The following is a 14,097-nucleotide window of genomic DNA, read 5'->3' on the forward strand; positions in this document are numbered from 1 at the left end:
ATAACAATAACATCTTTTCACTAGTCTTCTTTCTCCATTTATTTTGGCTTCAGGGTGAATCTGCAGCCGACCTTCTGTAATTTGTGTAGTCATACCTGTTTTCTCTGCATAGCAAATTTCCCCTGACTGCATCTTGCTATTCTGTATTCATTATTCCTTTAATCTGATTCATTTTTCTAGTCATATATTTTATTTTGTTACATGTATTTTATAAACTACCTCAGATCTCTTTGGAATGAAGGAGAGCATAAAAGCATTTAAAAAGCAATTTGTCGAAAAGGATGTCAGATTGGTAGTTAGATCACACATTTCTACAGCTATTTCTTTAGGCACTACGTGGACGTCCCACAAATACACGTCAAGCCGAAAACTCTTGTAACAAAAGGCATAAGCCTGTAGAGGGCGAATAGAGTGGGTGTGTGTGTGTGTATAATTTTTTAAAATTGTATCTCATGCCTGGGAGCTGGAGGAACGGCCATCCACGTGACCTTTCCCTTCTCTTCTGTGCTCTCTTCAGTGGGTCTGCAGTGTGGAGGGAACTACACAGACCCAGAGGGTCTTCTCTCTGCTGACTTGTCCGGACCTTTCCCACACAACAGACAGTGCATCTATACCATAAGGCAGCCGCTGGGAGAGCAAGTCCAAGTCAACTTCACCCACGTGGAGCTGGAAAGCCAGAGTGGCTGTTCTCAGAGTTACATTGAGGTGACTTTTACTACTTAGTGGCCCTCAGATGATGTTTATCAACATTTTTCATATTCTGTAGAACAGAGGTCTTCAAATGATTGCTGGGTCTGCAGCATCCAGATCACCTGGATGATCCAGATGTAGGTAGTGTAATTCTGTGTCCTCTCCCAGACCTTCTGAATCAGAACCTCTAGGGCACAGGCTCAGCAATCTGTGTTTTAACAGGTCCTCCCCTCCTCCTCCCGGCCCCGTTGATTCTGATGCAGGCTAGAGTCTGAGAACACCTGTTCCAGAGAATATGAAAGAATTTGCCAAAAATAGATCTACAGATGGTGAAACAGGAGATTGGTAATAGAATAACAAAGGACAATAATGAAAGCTGAGGCTAGAAGCTCATAATAATGCTAAATTACAAGCTATTAAACTGAGTCCTAATAATAGGCCCTAATAACTAAGGTGGATACAAATGAGTAAGACTAATAGCATTTACTAATAGGATACAGATTTCAGAGATTGTCAAGGACAGTTATATATGTGAGGGAACTCACCCCAGAGAAGTAAAAGGATTTGCCCGGGTGAGCTAGCTAGTCAGTGGCAGAGAGTTAAGTTAAAGCATTGAATAACCCTTGTTTTAGAGTTTAGGGATTTTTTTTCCTTCATCAGTTCTGCTTGCTCTCCCACAGAAAACTTTAATTTAAATGTGTGTAATGGTTGTAATAAGAAGAATATCTGAGACAAAAAGGCAGATTTTGTCTGCCTCCCCTGGTATTTCATTTGTTTAACTATTGGTCAAGCCACAAATTAAAGTGTTGAGCAAGAGAAGCAAAATACTTTTTGTTGGGTGCAATCATTTTGTATAAACTCAGAGAGGCATTGACAATTTTGTTTGCTCATGTTAAGTTAGACCAATTCATTTTTCCAGGAAAAACCCACGTAACCTCTTGCCCTCTTCCCTCCTTCACATGTAGAGAGAGGAAGCATAGAATTTTAGCATAAGATCTGGACCTAGCTCAATAATGGAGAAGTGCATTGACCATGGTACCACAATAATATATTTTTTAATCCAGAAGTTTTCAACTCAGATGATAAAGTAAATGTGTATATTCATTCAGTTTATGTTTTCTAAAGTCCCTCACAAAGTACATTAAAGTTTTTCATTATGAAGCAATTTTAGATATTTTTATATAAATAAAAACTAAATTTCCAACATCTGTTTTTCTACTTTGAGAATAGTAAAAATAGCTCACACTTAGAGAGTACTTACTATGCACCAGGATTTTGAGTCTATTTTTGTGTATGGTGTTAGGGAATGTTCTAATTTCATTGTTTTACATGTAGCTGGACAGTTTTTCCAGCACCACTTATTGAAGACACTGTCTTTTCTCCATTGTCTTGCCTCCTTTGTCATAGATTAGTTGACCAATATAAGTATGGCTTTATTTCTGGACTCTCCTGTCTGTTTTTGTGCCAGTACCATACTGTTTTGATTGCTATAGCTTTGAAGTATAATTTGAATCCACGGAGTGTGATACACCTGGTTTTGTTCTTCTTTCTCAAGATTATTTTGGCTATTCATGGTCTTTTGTGTTTCCATACAAATTTTAGAATTATTTGTTCTAATTCTGTAAAAAATGCCATTGGTATTTTGATAGGGATTATATTGAATCTGTTGATTGTCTTGGGTAGTGTTGTCATCTTAACAATACTAATTCTTCCAATTCATGAGCACACATATCTTTCCATTTGTTTTTGTCATCTTCAGTTTCTTTCATCAATATCTTATAGTTTTCAGAGTATGTCTTTTACTTCTTTAGTTAGATTTATTCCTAGGTATTTTATTCTTCTTGATGCAATTGTAAATGGGATTGTTTCCTTAATTTCTCTTTCTGATAGTTCATTGTTAGGGTATAGAAATGCAACTGATTTCTGTATATTAATTTTGTATCCTGCAAATTTACTGAATTCAGTTATTAGTTCTAGAGTTTTTTGGTGGTGTCTTTAGTATTTTCTATATGTAGTATCCTGTCATCTGCAAACAGTAGCAGTTTTACTGCTTCCTTTCCAATTTGGATTCCTTTTATTTCTTTTTCTTATCTGATTGCTGTGGCTAGGACTTCCAATATTAGGTGGCATAAAAGTGGAGAGAGTGAGCATCCTTGTCTCATTTCTGATCTTAGAGGAAATGACCTCAGCTTTTCACTGTTGAGTATGATGTTGACTGTAGGTCTGTCATATGTGACTTTTATTATGTTGAGGAATATTCCCTCTATAGCCACTTTGTTGAAAGTTTTATCATAAATGGGTGTTGAATTTTGTTAAAACCTTTTCTGCATCTATTGAGATGATCATATAGTTTTTATTCTTAAATTTGTTAATGTGGTATATCACATCAATTACTTTGCAGATATTGAACCATCATTGCAACCCTGGGATAAATTCCAGTTGATCATGGTGTATGATCCTTTTAATGTATTGTTGAATTTGGTTTGCTAATATTGTCTTCAGGAGATCTTTTTTTTTTTTTTTTTTTTTTTTGAGGCACGCGGGCCTCTCACTGTTGTGGCCTCTCCCATTGCGGAGCACAGGCTCCGGACGCACAGGCTCAGTGGCCATGGCTTATGGGCCTAGCCGCTCTGCGGCATGTGGGATCCTCCCAGACTGGGGCACGAACCCGTGTCCCCTGCATCAGCAGGTGGACTCTCAACCACTGCGCCACCAGGGATGCCCCAGGAGATCTAATTTTTTTAGTCTTAATTTCATTTATTTATGCCCTGATCTTTATGATTTATTTCTTCCTTCTCCTAACTTTGGGATTTGTTTGTTCTTCTTTTTCTAGTTCCCTTAGGTGTAAAGTTAGATTGTTTATTTGAAATTTTTCTTATTTCCTGAGGTAAGCTTGTATCGCTATTAACTTCTCTCTTAGAACTGCTTTTGCTTTGTGTCCTACATTTTGGATCATTGTGTTTCCATTTTCATTTGTCTCCAGGTATTTCCTTATTTCCTCTTGATTTGTTCAGTGACCCATTGGTTGCTTAGTAGCATATTTTTTAGCCTCAAAGATGTGGATGTTTGTTTTTTTTTTGCAAGGTTTTTTTTTTTCCCTGTAGTTGATTTCTAATTTCATACTCCTGTGGTCAGAAAAGTTACTTGATATGATTTCAATCTTATTAAATTTATTGAGACTTTTTTTGTGGCCTAGCATGTGATCTATCCTAGAGAATGTTCCATGTACACTTGGAAAAATATGTATCCTGCAGCTTTTGGATGGAACGTTTTATATAATCTATCTGGTCTAATGTGTCATTCAAGGCCAATGTTTTCTTATTTATCTTTTATCTGGATAATCTGTCCATTGACATAAGTGGGTGTTAAAGTCCCCTACTTTTATTGTTACTGTCAACTTCTCCCTTTATGTTTGTTAATATTTGCTTTATGTATTAGGTGTACCTATGTTGGGTGCATATATACTTGTAATTGTTACATCGTCTTGTCAGGTTGATTCCTTTATCATGTAATGCCTTTCTTTGTCTCTTGTTACAGGCTTTGTTTTAAAGTCTATTTTGTCTTACCTAAGTATTGCTACCCCAGATTTCATTTCCATTTACATGGAATACCCTTTAACATTTCTTATAAAGCTGGTTTAGTGGTGCTTTTAGCTTTTGCTTGTCTGTAAAACTCTATCTCTCCTTCAGATCTGAATAATAGTCTTGCCAGATACAGTATTCTTGGTTGTATGTATTTTCCTTTCATTGCTTTGAAGATATTGTTACTCTCCCTTCTGGCTCGAAAAGTTTCTGCTGAAAAGTCAGCTTATAGTCTCATGGGAGTTCCTATGTATGCAACTAGTTGCTTTTTTCTTGCTGCTTTCAATATTCTCTCTTTATATTTAATTTTTTTTCCGTTTTAATTACAATGTGTCTTGGTTTATACCTCTTTGGTTTCATCTTGTTTGATACTCTCTGCGCTTCCTGGACCTGGGTATCTGTTTCCTTTCCCGGTTTAGGGAATATTTCAGATATTATTTCTTTAAATAAGTTCTCTGCCCCTTTCTCTCTCTCTTTTCCTTCTGGGACCCCTTTAATGTGAATGTTAGTACACTTGATGTTGTCCCAGAGGTCACTTAAACTATCCTCATTCTTAAACATTCTTTTTTCTTTTTTCTGTTCACCTTGGCTGATTTCCAAGTTTGCTGATTCATTGATTCCTTTGAGTGTATTTTTTATTTCAGTTATTGTATTCTTCAGCTCTTTTTGGTATCTTCTCTGTATTTTCTAACTCTTTGTTAAACTTCTCACAGTGTTCATCATTCTTTTTCAAAGTTCACTGAATATTTTTAAGATCATTACCCTGAACTCTTTATCAAGTAGATTGCTTGTCTCCACTACATTTAGTTCTCCTTCTGAGGATTTGTCTTATTCCTTCCTTTGGAACATATTCCTCTGCTTCCTCATTTTGCCTAATTCTCTGTGTTTATTTTTATGTATTAGGTAGGTAGGTTACATTTCCCACTCTTGGAGAAGCAGCCTTATGTAGAAGATGTCCTATGGGGCCCTGCTGCATACTCGCCTCTGGTCACCAGAGCTTTATGCTCTGTGGGTGCCCCCATGTGGGCTGAGTGGCCCCTTCTGTTGTGACAGATCCAACTCCTGTGGGCACACTGACAGGTGGGACTGGTCGCTGATCCTGTTGGCTGTTAGGCCTGCCTCTTGAGGTACTGCCAACCCACTGGTGGCCCACTGCTAAGCCCCAGTGTGGCTGGTCACATGGCCTGGGGCATCCTGGGGCTGGGGCTGGGCCCACTAGTGGGTGGGGCTAGGACCTGACATGGCTGGTTGCATGGTCTGGGGGGGTGTCTCAGGGCCAGTGATGAGCCTGCTGGTAGGCAGGACTGGGTCCTGGAATGGTTGGCCACATGGCCTGGGGGGGTTCCTGGGGCTGATGCTGGCCTTCTGGTGGGTGTGACCAGGTCCTGGGGTGGCTGGCTGCAGGGCTGGGGGGCTGATGCTGGAGTCAGCCCGCTGGTGGGCCGATAAGCCGCCAGCACTAACAGGCAAGAGGGAGAACTCCAAAATGACACTTGCCAGCACAAGTGTCTTTGTGGTAGAAGGAGCTCCCCAAAAAGAGTGCCACCAACCTCCGTGTCCCCACAGGGAGTCCCAGTTGCTTCCGGGGTCTCTGGCAGGCTCTCCAATATCAGCCAGTAGGTCTGACTCAGGCTCCTTTTAAATTACTGCCTGTGCACTGTGACTCATAGCATGTGAGATTTTGCATGCTTTCCTTCAGAGCGGAGCCTCTATTTCCTCTAGCCCTCTGTCTCTCATGTACATAAACCCTGCTGCCTTTAGAGCCAGACTTTCTGGGGGCTCGTCTTCCTAGTGCAGGACCCCGGGGGCTGGGGGAGTTTGATGTGGAGCTAGGACCCCTCACTCTCTGGAAAGAACTGTTGCAGTTATGATTATCCTCCTATTTGTGTGTCACCAACCTGGGGGTATGGATCTTGACTATAGTGTGTCTCTGCCAGTCCTACCTGTCTCGTTATGGTTCCTTATTTATAGCTGTGGATAACCTTTTCTGCTGGTCTTCAGGTTGTTCTCGTGGATAGTTGCTCTGTACATAGTTGTAAGTTCGGTGTGTGCCCGCGGGAGGGGGTGAGCTCCGGGTCTTCCTCCTCAGCCATCTCCGTGCAGCGCTCTGTCTAAGCTCTTACTTTAGTTCAGTCATCTGATGACTCTATAACCTTGAATCCTTCTTTATCTGGATACTTGAGTTCCTACTTCTATAAGATGCCCTACCGTTTCCTCCAAACTTTGTAAGGATAAATCAAGGAAATACATCATAAAAGAAGCTTGAAGAATTAAAAACACTGTACTAATGCAAGGCTTTCTCAGGCCAGATTTCTCACTCCTGCCTTGAACTTAATTCGGAGACATCCAATGAGACCCTTTCATGGTTGGCCATTGAAGGATCCACATTCTGATGTGCACTCATACCTACAAAGTCTTGATCAAATTTCCCTCAAGGGTTGTTGATGGAAAAAAGTAAAAGAACCCTGTTATCAGAAGGACAGGTGATGACAGTGATTTGCATAATTGGATAGACTTTTCTGTTATATCCTTGACCATCTCAAAGGAATACAATCAATTGATTTATAGATCTTTAGCATCAGTAAGGGCCTCAGAGGTCATTTAATCTAAATACTTAATTTTACAAATGAGGAAATTGAGGTCACAAAAAGGCAAACTTTAGTTACTGTTGGAACAGGATTTAGATGTACCTACATAGGATTCTAGATAGATGCATATTGACTTAGATCAAAGTTTCTGGCCTTTAATCATATCTATCTATTGGGAAGATTTGTGAACTAAGCCCTTTAAAATAAAGTACATCCACTTCTTTTCATATGCTTCAGACAGTGGGTATGGAAGAAAGTGATACTGGAACCAAATTCAAATGACATTATTACGACTCAGTATATTGCTCCTCAAGATGCTGGTTTTATTTTTAAAAGGTAAACCTAAAAATGACACGTTTAGTCAAAGGAATAAAACAAAGAAGAACAGTATTTCAGATACATTGCTGGTTTGGAGGGAGGATGACTTTGCCATTTATTAATTTGTGAGAGAGAGAAGGCCACCCAAAATTTTAGAAAGGATGACGAATAGAGAGGTAATTCTAGAGAAATGTGGGAGGATGATTATAGGGCATTTTCTTTGGAGTGTGAATAGATGCATTTCCAAGAACCCCAAGTCTTCTCATCTTGTAGTTCCGGGTGTCTTGTTGACATGTGACTATGTTCTTTAAGTGTAGATTAAGATGTAAGTGCCTAGTATGTCTCTTTCATGCATAGTGTGGTTTGGAGAGACTTTGTGCTCAGTAAGAAAGCTCCATGAACATTTATTTGAGAATAAAATTTAACTACACAGGATAATAACTGTGGTATTGCCCATACTCAGTGTAGCATATCTTTCTTTTTCTTTTTTTTTAAAACAAGAAACACACATTTATGTATTAATTTTTGGATTTATACAGCTCTCTCAAAGTTTCTACTTCTAAAAAGGTGTGTCACCCATGGGTGATGTGATGTGGCTGGTAACAAAAGAATAAGTATAGGAAGAATAGATCAACTGTTCATCCATCTGTTTTTGTCTAAGAGAGCTTTTAAATTGTAGAGAATAGTTCAATGAATGTGACAGAACTGTCTTTCCAGGATAAAAAGCAGCCCCTCTCATTAATATTTCATAAGTGATTTAAGCCATCAGAACTCTGAGTGAAGGACACATAAGGTAGTCATGAAAGTTTAATTTTTAATCCCAGAGAATGCAAGTCCTAGGCTGAATAATAATTTCAGAAGCTTATGTGATGCTAAGGCCAGGGCTTGAAATAGGATATGGAAGGAAATGAACAGAATTGTTTGCCCCACCAGATCTCCTTGACCCATCCCACATCATCCGTCCCTCCCCACCAAAACTGGGGAGGTCGAAAGGGAGCACAGAAGAGAGACTAGTAAGGGAAGGGGGTGGAGAGGAGCCTTGTGGGGAAACAGGAGGGCTTCTGGGGAAGTTGTTCCCTCTTAGAAGAGGAAAGAAAAATAAACAGCAGAGAAAGATTGATAACTATAATTAATAAGATAGGGAGAAGTACATTACACTGAATTTGGCTTCTGAAATCTAGGGAACATGTACCCATTCTACAAGTCTCATTGAATGACAAATTAATCATGTTTTAGACCTCTTGCCAATCCCAGTAAATTCACAAAGCAGAAATTTTACACACATCTCTTTACAATGTGATGCAAGTAGAAATTATAAAAAATTTTAAATGTCCAACTTCTTGGAAATCTATAAACTTTCTCCTAAATAATTACTGGGTTAAGGAAGGAAATAGAAAATGAAATGAAAGACAATGTAGAAAGTAAAAAGAAAATGCTATATATCAAAACCAGGTAAAACCTCTAAGATTTTAAAGAAAGAACCAAAAAAATGGGAAAGTGGGAGAGCACAGTAAACTGGAACACTGAAGATCTGTCTTCCCTTGGAATCTGGGGTGGGAGGGGAGGCGGGGTGCTGCACAGCTCTCCCAGGTCCCCACAGGTCTTTAGATGAATTCAAATTCACAAAGTACTTCCTTTTGCTCTTTGTTAGGCAGTGAAGCTATTCAGCTCCAGCCTTGGGATTGGGTGAGAGATGGCTGTGACTTCTGGCCTGCCTGAGCACACTTGGTACCCTCAAGGAGACGTGTTGGTCAGAGTCTCATGACTGTGATTCACAGAAAAATTCTTAAGGGTATAAACCCAAATGGCAGAGAAAGAATGAGACCTCTGACGACTGAAGCTGGAATGTGGCTGCAGGAAGCACACTCACCAGAGTAGCCTGAGGAGCATTGTTTTCCAGTTAAGCACATGTTGGAATTAACTTTAGTTCAAAGAAATGTCTTTCTAGAGATGGCAGAAAAAAAGGGGACATGGTGAGATGTTCAGTAGTTTGCGTTCTTAGCATATCGGATTTGGAGTTTTGGCAGAGACTGGAAGCATTTGGTTAGTTTCTTAGCACTTTTGTTGTCAACACAGTTTTTCCACAATTGCTCTGCCATCCTGATGCTCTTTAATGAAGTGATAAAATGTGCTATTGCTCAGGAGAAATTATTCTACAGATGGGCACGGTGAGGGCCAGGAGATAGATGAGGTGGTAGAACCACCTGGTCTTGGAGTTGTGAGGGATCGTCTAGTGTAGATGTTTCCTGTGTGTGAAGGAGATGCATGTTTACGTGGACATCACAAACCCCATGGAACAAGTGAGACGGAGAGCAGTGAGTGAGAAGAGGAAGCTGTGGAAATCGGGATAATCAAGAACGCTCCAAACTTCTGGGGCAGATCGAGAGGATGACCCATGCTGTCTGGTATAAATGAGAACAATAGTGCATGAAAACATGGCAGAGGACTTCAACTCTCTGTTTTACTGAAGGCGTGATGCTTAACATCAGCAAGCCTCAGTTTCCCCATCTGTAATAGGAATAGCATACAAAAGGATTAGAAGAGGTCATTCACTCATTTATCTATTCATTCTCTGAATATTTATCAAACAACTTGGATGCCAGGCACTGTGTTGGGGATGGGTATGTAAAACACAAGAGATATTAAACAAGTAAGTACACAACTACGTAGTTTCAAGGTGAAGGAAAGAAAGTATATGAAAGAAAATAACAGTGCTGATGACCTTAGTTGAATGGTTAGGGGTAGCTTCCCTAAGGATGTCACATTTTGAGTCTGAAGATGAGAAGGGTTAGCAATGCAAAGAGCTAAGAGAAGGAGGATTCCAGCTAGAGGTACCCACATAGCCTTAGACACTGAACTAAGGAAAAACATGACAAACATGAAGAATTGAAAAGAGGGTAGTGCGACTGGAATCACAAAGGAGAGGAGGAGAGAAACAAGAGTTAGGCAGGAACTGGATCTTGTAGGGCTCTGTACACGGGGGTAAAGAAGCTAGTAGCTTTGCTAAATGAAAAGAGAAACAATTGGAACATTCTTAGCACAGTGCCTGGATCACCAGGAATGGTTAGTAAAAGTTAACATGATGATGATTCCGATGATGATGATGATGATGGTGGTGGGAGGAGAAGAGAGGTGGAAGCAGGTGACATACTGGAGTTTGCAGTCACGTAGGAACACACTTCTAGGTAAAACTAGACCTGTAGTCCTGATTTGAGAAAAGCAGATTTTTTTTTTAAAAGCAGATAAAGGATAAATTTACTCTATTGATAGAGATATAAGAAGCACCACTGTTTCCAGAGGCATAAAAAGCTTTAAAATTTTAACTATGAAATCATGAAACATAATAATGAATAAAGAAGGATAACAACCTAAGAAAATAATTTTTAGTCCCTGTGTGGCTTCTCTCATCTCTTACCCCTCACCCTTTAGTCTCTCATTTGGAATGGGGCCACATCACCACCCCTCTTTCCCCCACCCTGGCTCCTGTGTACCCAGATGAACCCAAGGCTGGTCTCCAGGATCAAGTCTTTGTTTAGCTAAGGGGCATTTCAACCCAATGCTCACTTCACAAGAAGCCACATGTTAAACATTACTGTATGGTAAGGTTCTGTTTTCAGCTCTTGGTTGGACCAAGCCTAAGTGTCAACGTATTTCGTTTGCTTTGAATTATGATTTAATACTTAATCAAATTTTTGAAATTGTTATATAAATACAAATCTGTATATGTAGCAGATATGAACAAATAAGCACATATATTAAGTCCTGGCTTTAGGATCTGATGTATTACAGATGTTAAAGCTTACTTCTGACTGGGCTTCACATACACCTAAAATTTCAGAATAACTGTGTTTTTCAGCCCAGTTAATTTTATCTCTTTCTACAGGACATGGCTCCTTTATAAGAACTATTTTTCATTAAAAAAAACTTCGTATGAGTAGTTTGTCTTCAGGAACTAGATCCATCTGCTGATGGTAAAGATCAGAAGCATTTGGGCTATTCCATAGGGTTAAAAACCATGGGTCACAGATTATAAATTGGATCTCTGAGCCTGAAACAATCAGTGTTTGCTGAATGAATAAAGCAAACAATGAAAAATCTGGGCCTGGTCCCCAGAACACTAGAATTTGGAATGGTTCTTGTCATTTCTTTGCAAATGTGATCCACAGTAAAGAATGAATTTGATGTGGTGATGCAAGTGACCATGGCATGACTTCAGCTGACTTCTTAAGAAACAGTAAAAACCAGGCTGAAATATGAGTCATTTTTCTTGATTACACTGCAGTAACAAACAGTCAATAACAATAAAACACATCAAAAGCAATAACAGAAAATTTCTGTGGCTTACAACAACATATGTTTATTCTCCACTGGTGTTAACATGCTAGTCTGGTATCAGTGGCAGTTCTGATCTGGCCCCTGTCCCATCTGTCCCTGGGACCCCAGCCCTTGGTCTTGTGAGAGCAGAAAGGAAAAGACCGTTGAACCATGCAGTGACCCCCAAAGCTTCTACTTAGAAACTGCACATCACTTCTGCTCACATTCCTTAGGGCAAAGCGAGACCTGTGGCCAAGCCCAGAGTCAATGGGAAGGATAAATATTAAATCTCCATAGGGAGACAGCGCAAGTCACAAGGCCATGAGCTTGTGAGATATTCAGTCTCTTTCAGGAGGAAGTTGAATAGGAAAAACGAAAGAGGTTTTTGTTGTCGCTGAGGGGGCGGAGGCATGCAAATTCACAAGCCCTAAGATGGTGAATACAGGATGCGCTGCCGCATGATTTGGGGTCACTTTAGAGCACGGAGGGATTGTGTATAGTATTGCCATGCCTGGGATCCAGGGAGAATATAGACTTTCAGAATTAATAAGGTTTCATCTCCACGGAGAGAGAGAAACATAGCCAAAATCAATTGTACCTTCTAGGTTTAAAGCCCTTGAGCCCTATAAGTTCCTCTTAAAACATTTGGACTGCAGCTGCCTTTCTCCTTGCTGAAGTCCTTGAATTTCATTAGTGAGGCCCAGGGGAACGGCCTGCTTTAGCTTGCTCTGCTGCTATTTGGCTGTTTTTCTTCCTCCTTGTCATCTTCTAAAGGGCAAAATAGAAAAGAGAGACATTCGCTATGGTCTTAGCAGAAGCGAATGGCACCCCAGAGGGTTCAAGAGCAGGAGGACATCTCACTCCGTGTTTCATGCTTTTCTGGTTTCCAAGAACTGTAGTATGGCTGCGTCTCTAACAAAAACTGAACCATCATACCACGCCTTAAAATTAACGAAACAACAAGTGTCTGTCAGACACCTATTTGCAAAGTTCTGTGTTAGATGCTGAAGGTGATACGGAAATTTTGTCTTCCTTCAGAGATTTGCTGTTTGGTTGGGGAGCTATGTAGCATAACTTTACAGCTGTGTGTGAAATTTGCGTTCAGCTCATAGAAAGGAACTGGTTTGGGATGAGTCAGTGGAGAGGCATGCGGTTTCCAGCGTCTGTGTAAGACTCTATCATATGGCTGTACCATGATTTATTTCATCACCCTCCTATTATTAGACATGTGGAATATTTTCAATTCTTGTGTTTATAGAGCATACTCTGATGTGGAACCTTGTGTGTCTTTGTCTGCATCTTGAATGATTTCCTTATGACAGAGTGTGAGAAGTGAAGTTACCGGGTCCAAAACTATGAACATTTCCAAGACTCCTGATACATATTGTCCAATTATCTTCCAGAAATTTATACTTCCACCCAGTTATGCATGGGAGTGACATGTTACCATATCCCTACCAGCTTTGAGGATCATACTTTTAAGCTCTTCCCTTTACTACCCATTCCCTTTGACCTGGATATTCTGCCAAGTTTCAACTTAAAAGTTACTTCTGCTGAGAAATATTCCCTAATTCTCTGTAGGAGTTCAGAGTATTTGGTTAAGTCAATGGTTCTCTACACTTTAAGACCTTCTTATATCAACCTTATGCTATTCTGAAATGAAATTCATAGATAATATCAGCTCACATTGTATACATACATTATATAAATAAAAATAAAATTGTAAGTGTAAGATTTAGGAGAAATAAAGCAAAGTAAAAAAAAAAAATTATGGGGACTTCCCTGGTGGCACAGTGGTTAAGACTCCATGCTCCCAATGCAGGGGGCCTGGGTTCGATCCCTGGTCAGGGAGCTAGATCCTACACGCATGCCACAACTAAGGAGCCCATCTGCCGCAACTGACAGGGCGCAACCAAATAAATAAATAAATAAAATTAAATTTTAAAAATTATGACACTATGTTAAAAGCCTAGGCAAGCTGCACTTGAAGACAGAATGAAGTCGTAATTTGTTTGCTCCCTAGACCCTATCAACGCTGCACTAAAAACGCAGGCTGACGTGACTATGTAGGTTGGTGAATTTTCTGAAATGGTGACCAATTCTTGGCAGATTTCCAGGAGCAAAAAAAGAACTTCTTTTGATTTACACTCTACTTGTAATCCTGGAAAATCTGGTGTGTATTAGAATTGAGCAAAAATATTTTGCATTTGGTATATAAAATAGAGCTAGGTTTTACACTTATAACTGTCACTGCATTGAAGGTCACATAGGAGATAGGAGAATCCTCATTGTGTGTGACTGTCTCTCACATTTCAGGGTGTTTAGTTATCTTTGGTCCCCAGCCACTAAATGCCAGTAGCGCCCCACCACCATCCTGTTAATAATGAAAACCAAACCAAATATGCCTTCACGGATTTCCAAAATGCCTAGCTGAGGTACCTGTGGAGACCCATTGTGTTAAGTAGTAAAAGAGCACTCTCTACTTCCCTGAACGTGACACTCATGCTTTTGAAAAAAAAGTGCTTGCTTGTTGTGTGTACCTGTGAGCAGTGACTGTCTTTCACAGCAATATCACCAGTACAGGCCCTGGTGTTTGTTGATGCCTT

The 14,097-nt window shown here is 39.9% G+C and overlaps 1 protein-coding gene across 1 annotated transcript in view; it reads left to right on the plus strand.

Annotated features, from left to right (window-relative positions):
* CUBN (cubilin) overlaps nt 1-14,097 on the plus strand; it is a 276,297-nt gene that overhangs the window by 31,648 nt on the left and 230,552 nt on the right. The window contains exon 17 of the mRNA XM_081230089.1: nt 518-705. Within this exon, the coding sequence (XP_081086215.1) occupies nt 518-705 (188 nt within the window). The remainder of the gene's footprint in view (nt 1-517; nt 706-14,097) is intronic.

Source organism: Mesoplodon bidens, assembly GCF_964165515.1.
Source record: "Mesoplodon bidens genome assembly, chromosome: 3".
Lineage (NCBI taxonomy): Eukaryota > Metazoa > Chordata > Mammalia > Artiodactyla > Ziphiidae > Mesoplodon > Mesoplodon bidens.